This window comes from Dysidea avara, chromosome 8, assembly GCF_963678975.1.
Source record: "Dysidea avara chromosome 8, odDysAvar1.4, whole genome shotgun sequence".
Lineage (NCBI taxonomy): Eukaryota > Metazoa > Porifera > Demospongiae > Dictyoceratida > Dysideidae > Dysidea > Dysidea avara.
Genome location: NC_089279.1, coordinates 17,243,923 through 17,257,179, shown reverse-complemented (window position 1 = coordinate 17,257,179; position 13,257 = coordinate 17,243,923). Strand labels below are relative to the sequence as shown.

Sequence of the window (13,257 nt, the reverse complement as noted above, 5' to 3'; positions counted from 1 at the left end):
TAATAGAGTATAGATTGTAGATGTTGTATACTGGATCAGGAAAAACAAACAAGTGTTATATACAGGCATACATGCATTATCATAGAGTTTGGCATGCTTGCCAATAGTGTGTTAATACATAGAAAAAAACTCCCAACTGCCTGCATGGCCCTACAGATACGTAGCAACACACGTTCCTAATCAGTGGGCATGGTTGTTTTTTGAATAGCTCTCTACACCTGCAATTACATCTAGTTTGTTAAATTACTATCAGGACACATGCTCCAATCCGGACACCAAGATCTGGCCTGCTGTTTTATTTTTACAGAATAAGGTGAAACGAAAACCAGACCAGCCAACTGAGGGACTTACATCTATGTTAAATGCTGGTCATAGCAATCTATTAATTGTAACAATAGAAGTTGATTGCACAAAATACCAACACCTATGCACACTGACATTCTAAAAACCACTTAACTTGTATAAGCAAACAGCCTGTATGCATGTAGTCCTGCAAGTACTCAGTATATGCATTTAAATGAATGCCATCCAGGCATGTCTATGCATGCATGTGACACAGGTAAGTTTACCATCTAACCTTAAAACCGGAGCAGCGGAACCTATGAGGAATCGAAATAGAAGTACTGTATGATACCATTCAAAACCAGCCATTGTCATAGTATGGTAATGCCGACGCCATGCACATTTGTCCATCCACTAAGAAAGTAGGCCTTGAAGGTCCCCAGCTGTCAGATCAATATGTTTCACTCAAATTAAAGGAAGCGCCGTACCATTGCAGTAGACAATTCTAAATTTCTAATGCATGGCCGGCTGAACTGACTTCATAGCAAAGTAACACTGAAAAATTATTTGGTATAACAAACAATCATAATAGCTAAATTTTATAGTAAGCAGTTCAAAACAAAATAATAGTTATAACAAATCACAGTATACACTAGAGTGATGTAATATTATAACATGCATAATGTGCGCATGAAATATTTTACACTAGCTAGATGCATGTTCTCTGACTAACTATAGTGTTATTGTTTGTCTAGATATCTGTATTCAAATTGCAAATCAAAATTATGGGTGCCAACTTACATAACCATTGACGTATGTAGAGACTCAATAGAGACATACAACTTGCTTTACTATATAGCTTAAAAAGATCACCAACATCTTAGAATCAGTTTACTCTCCTTAAAGGTTTTGTTGTATTATGATTCTAGCTTTCTCACAGGGCAAGGAAGACTTTATTGGGGAAGTTGTCCATATACCTGGAAATTACTTCACTCATTTCAACAGAATGTATATTAATGATATATATATATATACAGCTATACATGCATGCATGTGTGTGTGTGTGTGTGTGTGTGTGTGTGTGTGTGTGTGTGTGTGTGTGTGTGTGTGTGTGTGTGTGTGTGTGTGTGTGTGTGTGTGTGTGTGTGTGTGTGTGTGCTTCCTTTGCTTTATGTATATTATGTGTGTGTGCGTGTGCATGCGTGCGTGTGTGTGTGTGTGTGTGTGTGTGTGTGTGTGTGTGTGTGTGTGTGTGTGTGTGTGTGTACAGCCAGGATATAATGGCTGAAGAATCAAGCTAGTCCGTCCGATCAATATCAGGGCACTAAACAAGAACAAGACTACATGCACTGATGCATGCTATATTTATTTATTTATTTATTTATTACTGTGTAGGACTCCATCAAGGAGTATAACACACAGATACAAAAACAAAATCAAAGTAAATTCAGATGATTTAACAAAATGTCCTTAAAACAGTTTATAGATGGCTGATTGACCACATCTTCTGGCAAAGTGATCCATAATTTAATAGTGGATGGTAAAAAGGAAAATAAGTACGAGTTGATTCTTGCTTGTGGGATTCTGAAACATTGTGAATGACCTCTGGTAACTGATGACATTGATGTTAGTGAGATAGATGGAACTTCCATTTGACAATTGATTATCTTATAAAACAAGACTAGTTTGCAAAATGTACGTCGTGATTCTAGAGAGGGCCAATTAAGTGATGTGAGCATGTTAGTAACACTACTTCTCCAGGAGTAATTGTTCATTGTATACCTTGCAGCACTACGTTGAATCTTTTCTATGGCAAAAATATCAGATTGAAGGTGAGGAGCCCATATAGGTGAAGCATATTCTAGTATGGGTCTGACAAGGGACTTATACCAATGAGATCTTACAGAAATTGGAAAATGATTGACATTCCTCCTCAGAAAAGCTAAGGCTGAATTGGCCTTATGACAGATGTTATGAATATGATTTTTCCAATTAAGATGTTCATCAAATGTTATTCCTAGATATTTTGCCTTGGATACCTTTTGAACTAGGTGATCAAATAAGTAATAGTTATGTTCAATAATATGATGTTTATTTGAAATTGTAAGATGTACACATTTAGCTGGGTTAAATTCCATTTGCCATCTCCTGGCCCATGCTTGTAAAGTATATAAATCCTGTTGAAGATGCTTAGAGTCATTGGGAAAATGAATGATGTTGTAAATTAAGATATCATCTGCATAAAGTCTAACAGTACACTGGAGATATTGTGTAATATCATTTATAAATATTAAGAACAATAAGGGTGCCAAAACTGTGCCTTGTGGCACACCGGAAGTATATGCATGCATGCCTATATATATCGCATTCTAAATACAATTATGTGTACAGTAGCAATAACCATAGATAATATAGCTAGTTAGCTACCCCCCATCTATATGCTACCTGATAACTCTGTATATACTATGTGTATATCAGTGCTCACAGTGTGTTGGCATAGTCTAGTAACTGTTGATTGCAATCAAGTTTATAATATTTAGGCTATATAGCTATATTTTGTTCAAACTGAGAGCTAGTATAGCTATTTAGCTACAAAGTTAAGAGTGGCTGAAGCTTAGTAGCGTACAAGAAAGCTCACCGCGTTGTGGTTAACTGCAGTAGCTACATAAAATATTAAAATTTACTGACGTTATAACGTCCGTTGAGATTCTGCGAATGGGACTGTTTACATTGCCGCGGTTAGCAGCGACACGCATAATTAATTTTGTAACGTAAAACCGGTATACGTAAGAAACTTGTGACCTCAGAATACCGCATAGCTGGAATTGTTAGCAATTGCAGAAGCCATTTGGCGCCATAGTTAGGTACACTATAAAAGCAGCTCTTGCTACACACAGCTCATAAACCTTTTGCAACTTCTGCAAATGTGCAATCGAATCATGAGCAACCTGTTAGCTTATCTGTCGATTTTGCTGCTGGTGAACATCGCCATCGCACAAAGCGTAAGTAGCTCGATGTGCAGTTGTCGTTGATGGTTCAGCTAACCAGCCGCTGTGGTTCTTGTTTTAGTTAACCTGTAACTATACAATGTACTGAGTATTGGCACACGCGTAGCTATAGCTTTATGCATGGCTAGCTATATTCATTCTTGTAATTGTAGGACCTCGCCTTTCAATGTCCATATTGTGATGCATTGGAGTATGGCGTGTTCAGACACGGTGAAACTTGGACTGAAAAAGACCCTTGTGTTAAATTCCTTTGCAACGTAAGTTACAGTAAATTTAGTGGTCACTCTAGCTGCAGTAGCATGCAGCTATAACTACGCATACAATTTGAACAGCAGCTATAATAGCAATTTTCTTCTTGCAGCATGGAGCAGCACTGAAAGAAGACGTGAGTTGTGAGGAATTGTCCTGTGAAAACGGTACAAAGATAATGATTCCAGGCCAGTGTTGTCCTCAGTGTGAATCAGGTACGCTAGTTTCGGTAAAGTAAATTATGTAGATAATCTATATAGATATATATAGCTATACTGTCATCATGCATGTATGAGTAAAGTGATATGACTATTATATTTCAGCAATGGAGACTATCATCATTACTTGGTCACCATGGTCAGAATGGGGTAGCTGTAGTGAAGAATGTGATACTGGTAGAAGGGTCAGAACAAGATCTTGTGACAGTGATAAGTCAAAGGACTCAATGGATGTAATTTTCGATTGTGTTGGACATTCTCTTGATGAAGAACCATGTAACACCCATCCTTGTGCTGGTGAGTAGGTAATATGCATCATATAAGCTTATAGCTAAGAATGTGCAGTGGATGATTTTGAGGTGTATTAATTTAGTAATAATTATACTTTTCAGTTAATGGTAGCTGGTCAGAGTGGTCTCCCTATGGCACATGTAGTCAGTCTTGTGGTGAAGGTGTTGAATTCAGATTCAGAACTTGTACCAACCCACCACCTCAACATGGTGGCAGTGATTGTGAGGGTGAAGCAGTGGACAGCAGGCCTTGTAATACCTACCAGTGTCCAAGTAAGGAATTCCACAACACATTACTGCAGCAATGCTAAGGCACATGCCATGATAAGATAATACTGGCTGTAGCTATTGACTTATTGCAACATGTAGCAATATGAAGTATTACATACCTGTGGTCTTGCTACTATAGTTGATGGTGTGTGGACAGAATGGAGTGTGTGGGATGACTGTAGCAAATCTTGTGGCAATGGGACTCATACTAGAACTCGAACATGTGTACCACCCAAATTTGGAGGTGCTGACTGTGAAGGAGTTGACACAGAAACTGGTGTATGCAATTCTCATCACTGTCCCAGTAAGCACATGGAACTAACTCATAAGTATTTAATTGAACATAATTTTTTACAATTAGTTGATGGAGTATGGTCAGATTGGAGTGAATGGTCAGAGTGTCCAGTCACTTGTGGAGGTGGTATTCAAGTTCAGTCAAGAGTATGTACACCTCCTCAATACAATGGTAAATGGTGTGAAGGTCACAGTCTTGAAAATCGAACCTGCAATAGTAGAAGATGCCCTGGTATGTCATTAATACTATAATAAAAGTACATTTATACACCCCCAATTCTTTTGTTTAGTTGATGGTTACTGGAAACCATGGAGTGATTGGAGTACTTGTAGTGCTAGTTGTGCTGGAGGAATTAGATCAAGGAGTAGACGTTGTACGAGACCAAAATTTGGTGGTAAACAATGTCAAGGTGATGACTTTGAAACTGAAGAGTGCAACACCCAAAATTGTCCTGGTTAGTTCAGTGATTGTTAGTTTTGATGGTCTCTCATTGTATACATGTGATCACCATTAGTTGATGGAGTATGGACTGAGTGGTCAGAATGGTCTGAGTGTTCAGTAACATGTGGTGGAGGAGTTAGGTCACAAACAAGGAATTGTACACCTCCAATGTATGGTGGCAAGCAATGTGAAGGATCTAGCATTATACAAGAAACATGCAACCCAGATTCCTGCATTGGTAAGATACAGGACGCATGGCCAACTGAATTTATAGTGTTTAATCATTTGACATTATTTATAGATGCTTGCCGACCTAATCCATGTTATCATGGTGTCACCTGTTTGAATGATCCTAATTCCTTACACTTGCATCGTTGTGATCCATGTCCAGTTGGAATGACTGGTAATGGGACACACTGTGAACCAGTTAATGAAGTAAGTAGCATTGTGATGTTCTTCCTCACAATTCGTTATCTTTGAATTTAGTGTCAGTTGGCTAATCCTTGTGCTGATGGTGTGGAATGTATTGATCTTAAACTTGGATGGAAATGTGGCAAATGTCCTGATGGATACAATGGTGCAAGAATAAGAGGAAATGATTTGGTGTCTGCTTCAACTACCACACAAGTTTGCACTGACATTAATGAATGTCAAAAGAGAAAATACCCTTGCCATGATGATGCAGATTGCACTAATACTATTGTAAGTGTGATTACTGAACTAATGCATGATACATAATTAATTATACTGTTATTCATTTAGGGTGGTTATAGTTGTACATGCAAGCAATACTACAGAGGAGATGGCAAGAACTGCACTGTTGACAATGCATGCCAACTTGGCCTTCACAATTGTGACAGTGATGACTGGTGTGTCAACAGAGGCAATGGAGAATTTAGTTGTGAAGTAAGTTTGATAATAACATGTGTGCAACACTATTATGGATAATGTCTTATTGCAGTGTCCGATTGGATTTGAGGGTAATGGTATTGTTTGCCTTCCTGATAGTGATTTAGATGGAATAGTTGATGAAAAGGTTAGAAAACTATTAACCATTGTATGCATTCCATTAAGACTGTTCAAACTTGCAGGATAATTGTCCTGATACACCTAATGGTGGTCAAGAAAATGCAGATGATGATATGGATGGAGATGCTTGTGATAATGATGCTGACAATGACGAAATCCAAGATGAAAATGTAAGTGATTTTATCTTCATTAATTTCAGTGCGTCATTAGAATACTTTTGTCTTGAAACACAGGACAACTGCAAATTTATTAAGAACATAGATCAAAAAGATACGGATAATGATGGAATAGGAAATGAATGTGATAACTGTCCGACTACACAAAATCCAGATCAGAAAGACAGTGACAATGATGGTGAAGGTGATTTCTGTGATAGAGACATTGACAATGATGGTAAGAAGACTCAACTCTACATGTGATTGTTGCATCCAGCCATGTGTGTATTTATAGGTTTGATTGCAAGTTGGGACAACTGTCCATTTGACTACAACCCTGACCAGACAGACACAGATAGCAAATTTGGTGCTGGAGATGGTGCAGGAGATGCTTGTGATAACTGTGTACATGTCAGGAATAGTGATCAAGTATGTAACACACTCCACATTAGTGTACATGTTGTGATTACAATATTGTACCACTTGTAGAGAGACAAAGATGAAGACACTATTGGTGATGCTTGTGATACTGACATTGATGAAGACAATGATGGGGTACAAGATGGTAGACCAGATGGTGGTGTAAGATTTTTTGATAACTGTCGCTCCCTTGCTAATGCTGACCAACTTGACACTGATGGGGATGGATCAGGTATGCTACACAACACAATGTATTTAAGGTGTGTACTTTAACATGTTGTTCTGTTAGGTGATGCATGTGATAATGATGATGATGATGATGGCATTAAAGACCATGTTGATAACTGTCCTAAAGTATACAATCCTCTGCAACAAGATACCAATGGTGAGCTTTGTAACCTAACTGAAAGAATATGGAGTTGTGATTGTTATTGTATGTTGCAGTTGATGGAACTGGTGATGCTTGTGAAAATGATTTTGATGCTGATGGCATCGTGGATACTGAAGATGCTTGCCCTTACAACAAGGAGATCAAAATAGCAAACTTCAACAGTTACAAGACTGTTAAACTGTCCAACAACCAAGCAGCCAGGACTGAGAAACATGCTCAGTGGAAGGTGACTGGAAATGGATCAGAAATTACCCAATTAGTTGATAATCAACCAGAAATTCTTATTGGTAAGTTACATTATTGCAGCATATTTATGATCATCATCCTTTACTGTACAATGTCTGTACTCCAATAGGTGAAGATAGTTTCATGGATTTGGATTTCAATGGGACATTCTTTGTAAATGATGACGAAGATGATGATTATGCAGGCTTTGTTTTCAACTATCAGAGTAACAAGCGTTTTATGGTGGTTGTGTGGAAAAAGCAAAATGAGATTTACAGTGAGCGTAGCCCATTTGTATCTAGAGCCTTGTCTGGAATTCAAATCAAGGTATTGTTGTTGTTGTTGTTATGTACAAAATACATTGCTTATTTACTTTCCACAATTTGGTAGGTGGTAGATTCACAATCTGGACCTGGTACAATGTTGAGGAATGCTTTATGGAAATCACGAGATACCAGAAATGAAGTGAAGACAATTTGGCATGATTCTAACCTTGTTGGATGGGAATACAAGAAAGCATATAGATGGAACTTGAAATACAGTTCTGATAATGGCTGTATGAGGTAAGACTCAGAATCTGATATGATATGAACTCCACTTGAATTTATATTCTATCCTCAGGTTAAAGTTCTTTTCTGGATCAACACAAATCGTAGACAGTGGCTGTGTGTGTGACACAACAATCACAGGTGGAAAACTAGGTGTATTCTCATTCTCACAGGCCAATGTTATTTGGTCGAATATGAAGTATTCTTGTTTAACAGGTGAGAAAAGTAATCCTATTGCAATGTAACATATTCACAACTTGTTATCTTACAGACAATAAGTGTGAGACTCCATTGGGAAGAACATCAAGAAGATAACTGCTCATTAAATTAATCCTACTTTACATGAACTATAGAAGTTGACAATTAAGACTATAAGTCTTAATACACTCATGTATATAATGTTTAATATGTCATCACATGTATTGTATGTATGTATGCGTGTATCAAAATTGTACCATTTCATCATATATAACTTATTATTGTATTGAATATTAACATCACAACCAGCAAAGATTTGATGTTTAAAATTCCGACTCACTGTTTCCAGCCTTTCCTAGTGGGATAGTATTAACTAACAAGATGTATGACTACTACATTGCCAAATCAAGCTTTACCGGCTATATACTGCAGGATAATTAAATGGATTTGCTTACATGCATAACCACTTTTAAGTCAGTAACAGTAACTGATTCTCACTGTGTCTTATATTTTCAAATTTTATCTCCTATATAACTATAGATGAAAGCCTTGTAAATTTTTATACAGAACATTCCGTAGCTATATACTTGATGTTCAAGGGGGTCAATCGATTTCCTTTGAAATAAGGACTAACCTCAGCTAGTGCTACACTGTATACAACAATGCAGACAGTTCATGGTGTCCGTTGAATGAGCATTTGGTAACTCACCCAGGTCCAATTAAGTGCCATCATGGAGCACCCTGAGACAAGAAGCATAGTACTGCGTATTATATATCTACAGATATCTTTGGAACAATGTGAATGCATCCTACATGTTTTTCAACCTCCTATAGCTAAACAGTATACATGAGAAACAATAGAAAGTCTTCTGCTGAAATCTGTGCTTTCAGAAATATATTTTTGTCATGTCATAAACAAGTTTCTGTAAGTACCATACAATGCAACAAAAGTAGAATTATTATGGTATTATATGCGTAAGTAAGTTGTATAACTATAATAATTATGCATTTGCATGTACGTATGATTATGTATATACATGATGTGTGATGCCACTATATGTCTAATATTATATCACAGTCAGATTTTACACTTATCAGCCAGAGAGATATACAGCCATAAATTGCTCTGTGCTACACTTAAGTGCAAATATAGTTGCGTCAAACACTTTGATATTAATAAAATGTTTGTCCACCTTCATATGGAAGAAGTGTATTGCAATATAATATGATATGAGTGTATGTACTACAAATCAAAGAATCAAGGAATCTATGTTCATATGCAAATAAATATTCATAGTTTATTATTTGATCCATGCAGCAGTAACTAATTTTTATGAAAATGGTCATTTATATGAGCATAATATGATAGCACATGATGATTCACACAGAAATGTACATATCATCTAAAGCGAATGTTATTGTCCTTAGCAAAATACAAAAAGGTAAAGTTTAATAGCAGTTAAAGCAGCAAGTAGCACAGCAAAGGAAATGTCTTTGCCACAAGTTATCAGATAAATATTGCCATAGTCAAGTCAGTTTGTATGGCCTTGGAATTGATAGAAGATGGAAGGCAACAATCATGCTAACGACACTCAGTCTGATGTGTCAGAGTGGTTCCTCGCTCATAGGTGTTGCAGTTATGGTAGTGATCAGTGGGTGTATATTTGTCAAATGTGAGACCAAATATTCCAGACAGATGTACACCAGGTGCAGGTGGTATCCCATTACAAGCTGTACACAGATCTAACACCTTCTTGGCATCAAATAGAATAGCTCTAGTCCAGTGGTAATCTATGTTATGATTAAAATAACCTTTATAAGCAAACACCATTGTTCCTTTGTGATAGGCTACTACCATTTGTTCAGGGGGTTGAAAGAAGCTTTGTTAGGTACACTACACCATTCCTCATAACTGGCATCTTTGACACAAGGTTGATAATAATCAGAATAGTAGAACATCTTAGTATAAAGTGGATTGTACTTCATATAAGTGTGTTGCCAAACAAGAGTCCATCCTCCTCCATCAGTTGTCATGTCACAATAGATCTGCGTGAAAATTGAGCTACTTGAACATCTTATACAAGTAATACAATGCTAATATACCATATTTACTTGATTAAGCACCACAATGTTTATTACCTTAAAGTTAGCTCTAAACATTGATGCAGCGACTATTTGAAATGACCACCACTAATGCTCAAAAATGATGTTGCAGCCCCTATTTTCAAAATCAATCATTGTACCACTCGAATGCGGCTACTAAGGTGCAGCATTTAACCAAGTAAATACAGTAACTTGATTAGTTCCTTTGGCTTGCAAATTATTAGAAGTTGAAAATTATTAAATGAGATCCATTTGCTAAAAGGTAATGAAATAAGTGATATGATTGTATATGTGGGGAAATCCCTTTTTGGCTTGTCGATATATATATAATCTGTTCAATACTAAGGTAGAGAATTTCTACATATGATATATATACATAGCATAAAATGACATTTCATATTTTACTACTATTTTTAGCACATGGATCCGTACATCATTTTTTAAAATTAAAAAGTAGGTTTTCTCTTTGCTATGCTATAACTACATACTCTATATTATAAAAATATAACTAGACCTGTGAGCTGTAACAGTTCTACCAGAACGCTTAGTCTATGACAATTCACCTAACTGTTTTGTTAGGGTAACTGCTTTTTTAGACCTTCTGATCTTGCTTTTGCAAAACTTGGATCTCAGATTAAAGGGGCAGTATGCCAAGCCATTGCAGAAACAACCGGACTGACTCAATTACCAGAAAGCGCATGTTTCAATTATCAGATGGGTGTTATACTAATAAAAACAGTGGGATTCCATAGTACAAAGAAGTGGCATGGTTGACAAAAGAGTGTGTTATGTTTTTTAAAGGTTGTAATTCTACTGATAAAGGAATGGACAAAGGTTAACAGGTCATGTAAATTCAATACTGTAGATTTGGGGTTGTTGTAGAAGTGAGTTCAGCCTACACCATCATCAATGGCACTTTGCCTTTGTCACATTGAATTCCCATGGCAGTCTACTGTTAATTTCTATTTCAATGTTAATCACCAAACAATAAGCCAAGTCATAATCAAGGCCAGTGGTCACTGAAACTTCCACAGAAAAATACAGTACAACTTGGATTTTAACTGGCATAACCTAAGATGGCTGTAATGAAGGCAAATATTGGTGAGAATGCAGTCCAGAATAGTGTACTGCCATCTAACCAACCGCTGAGAAGCGTATGGAACCTAATACTCATCTCAACGACTGGAGTTCAAGCATGTCATCATGCTTAGCATCTGGAAACCAACAAGAGATTAAAAACAGATCTAGAACCAAGAGAAAGACTTAAAATTGGTTGGGAGCTGGTTGTTCCACTATTAATTACTGTAGATCCCTTATGTGATCATTGTGTGTTTAATTATCAAGCAATTTATGTGTGTATTTTTACAAAAAAAATCTTACCTGATACATTACGTGATCTGATGTGCTGAAATTTTGCATGGATGTTGATTAGACCTTCATAAATATACAGTGCGAGGCCATGACCAGTCATTGGACTATTGTCTGATAATTGAAACACACAAGCATACGGATTTCCGGTGATTGAGCCATGGTTTCGATAAATGATTACTTCAATTTTACACATTTTCAGCTGCTACTGGTTAGGGGAAGCACCTTTTGACACCACACTTGGTACACAGGAAGACAAATTCAAGCGGAATACTTCTGCCAAAAATTGTGCACCAGGAATGTTCTGTTGAGAAGGGACGTGCGTGGGAATAAATGTTCTGTTAATTGATTACAAGTACTGAAACCATACAAGTGTGACAAGCATTTTACGCAATGAACAGCAAATCTCACTTCCTTACAGCCTGTTACAATAACTTGGAATCATTTTATTGCGGAATTACATGTATATACAGGTTATACAGGTCAGCGTTGAAACCGGGTCACTACTGCTGACCCGGATGACCCACTGACCCGGATGTGACCCGGATTAAATTAAGCCGAGGCGCGCGATAAGAGCTATGTTTCGGGTATTCTCGAGCGAGCGAGACTACGTTTTGAGCGTTCGATTCGTGTTGAGTAAACGAGTAGTTATGTGATAACTAAGCCGGTAAGTTTGTAATTTAAAATCAGTCAGTGGGTTTGGTTCCACGTAGCTACTGTGAGTTTACAGACAGCAATTGGGTGTGGCTTCATACATACTTAGTATTGCAATTTCCCAATATATTAAAATGGGTGTGGCTCACAAAAGCACTTATCCTGCTGCAAGACTAGACCTAGACTATATACAACTCATACATTAATCGATTAGTGGGCGTGGCTCCACGTAAGCTTGCAGACAGAAACGGACACAGTTTCATGCTACAGACTGCACTTACTAATAAATGAGTATGTTTGTAACGCGATAAGTGGGCGTGGCTCACGAAAGAGCTAAGTGACTAGCGTTTATAGGTTCCACGTCGTTAAACGATCATTTCGTTTCTCACGTGATCCAATCCGGGTCAGACCCGGATAATTTGTAAACCGGGTCAGACCCGGATGACCCGGAGAAAATGTGACCCGGATGACCCGACCCGGTTTCAACGCTGATACAGGTTATACAAGTCAAGTAGAAGATTTTGAATGGCCTAAATGCTCAAAGGTAATGCAACAGCATGGAGTGCTTGGAAATGTAGCCACAAGAACAGTAGCACTAGCCCATAGCAGACCATTAATAAACTGAACAGGTTTGTTTCCTACAAGTTCTTGTGTGATACTTACAAGTAGGTACCAACTGCTAGAGCCTGGCTGAAGTGGCTGTTTGCGATTCGCATGAGGTGGAACTTTACAGAGCGGTTCTTTTTGCTACCAAACAATGATGTGAACTGCAAAGGAGATACCTTACAAGTAAAACACTATAAATTTATACCATTACCATTGCTTTAGTGTGCAATTATCCTATTAGAAGACCACTACAAGTTTGCCATTTTGTGGCATGATGCAATAAAACACAACAAGTTATTATATCATAAACATACGGGATGTAAAATTAGCACTTGTACTGTCCCTTTAAGCTATCCCACGTGATAAACTGCTGTGGGGTGTTTGCTACAACCTGATTGTATTAATGAAGCTATCCATTTCTCCTCAAATAATTCTGTGCTGTCTAACTATATAGGCACCATGCAGTAAGGTTTGTGTTAATACAAAAAGTTAACACCTTGATGCTTC

General features: G+C 37.4%; 1 protein-coding gene and 1 long non-coding RNA gene across 2 annotated transcripts; one reads left to right on the top strand and one right to left on the bottom strand.

Moving 5' to 3' along the window:
* The first annotated feature begins 3,157 nt into the window (after positions 1-3,157).
* Positions 3,158-8,310, top strand: LOC136264057 (cartilage oligomeric matrix protein-like). Its single transcript, XM_066058740.1, has 23 exons — positions 3,158-3,284; positions 3,443-3,547; positions 3,652-3,754; positions 3,863-4,054; positions 4,150-4,320; positions 4,457-4,621; positions 4,679-4,843; positions 4,902-5,066; positions 5,127-5,291; positions 5,355-5,488; positions 5,540-5,755; positions 5,816-5,959; positions 6,015-6,089; positions 6,145-6,252; positions 6,316-6,475; positions 6,533-6,666; positions 6,727-6,889; positions 6,947-7,042; positions 7,102-7,335; positions 7,404-7,600; positions 7,664-7,836; positions 7,895-8,037; positions 8,093-8,310. Exons 1-23 carry the CDS (start codon positions 3,207-3,209, stop codon positions 8,134-8,136), a joined length of 3,330 nt encoding a protein of 1,109 aa, XP_065914812.1. The 5' UTR covers positions 3,158-3,206; the 3' UTR covers positions 8,137-8,310.
* Positions 8,311-9,334: 1,024 nt separating this feature from the next.
* On the bottom strand, positions 9,335-13,126 carry LOC136264062 (uncharacterized). The gene is made up of 3 exons (XR_010704944.1): positions 12,962-13,126; positions 12,808-12,911; positions 9,335-10,065 (listed from the first exon to the last, which is right to left on the bottom strand). It is a non-coding gene; the product is annotated as an uncharacterized lncRNA (long non-coding RNA).
* Positions 13,127-13,257: the final 131 nt, after the last annotated feature.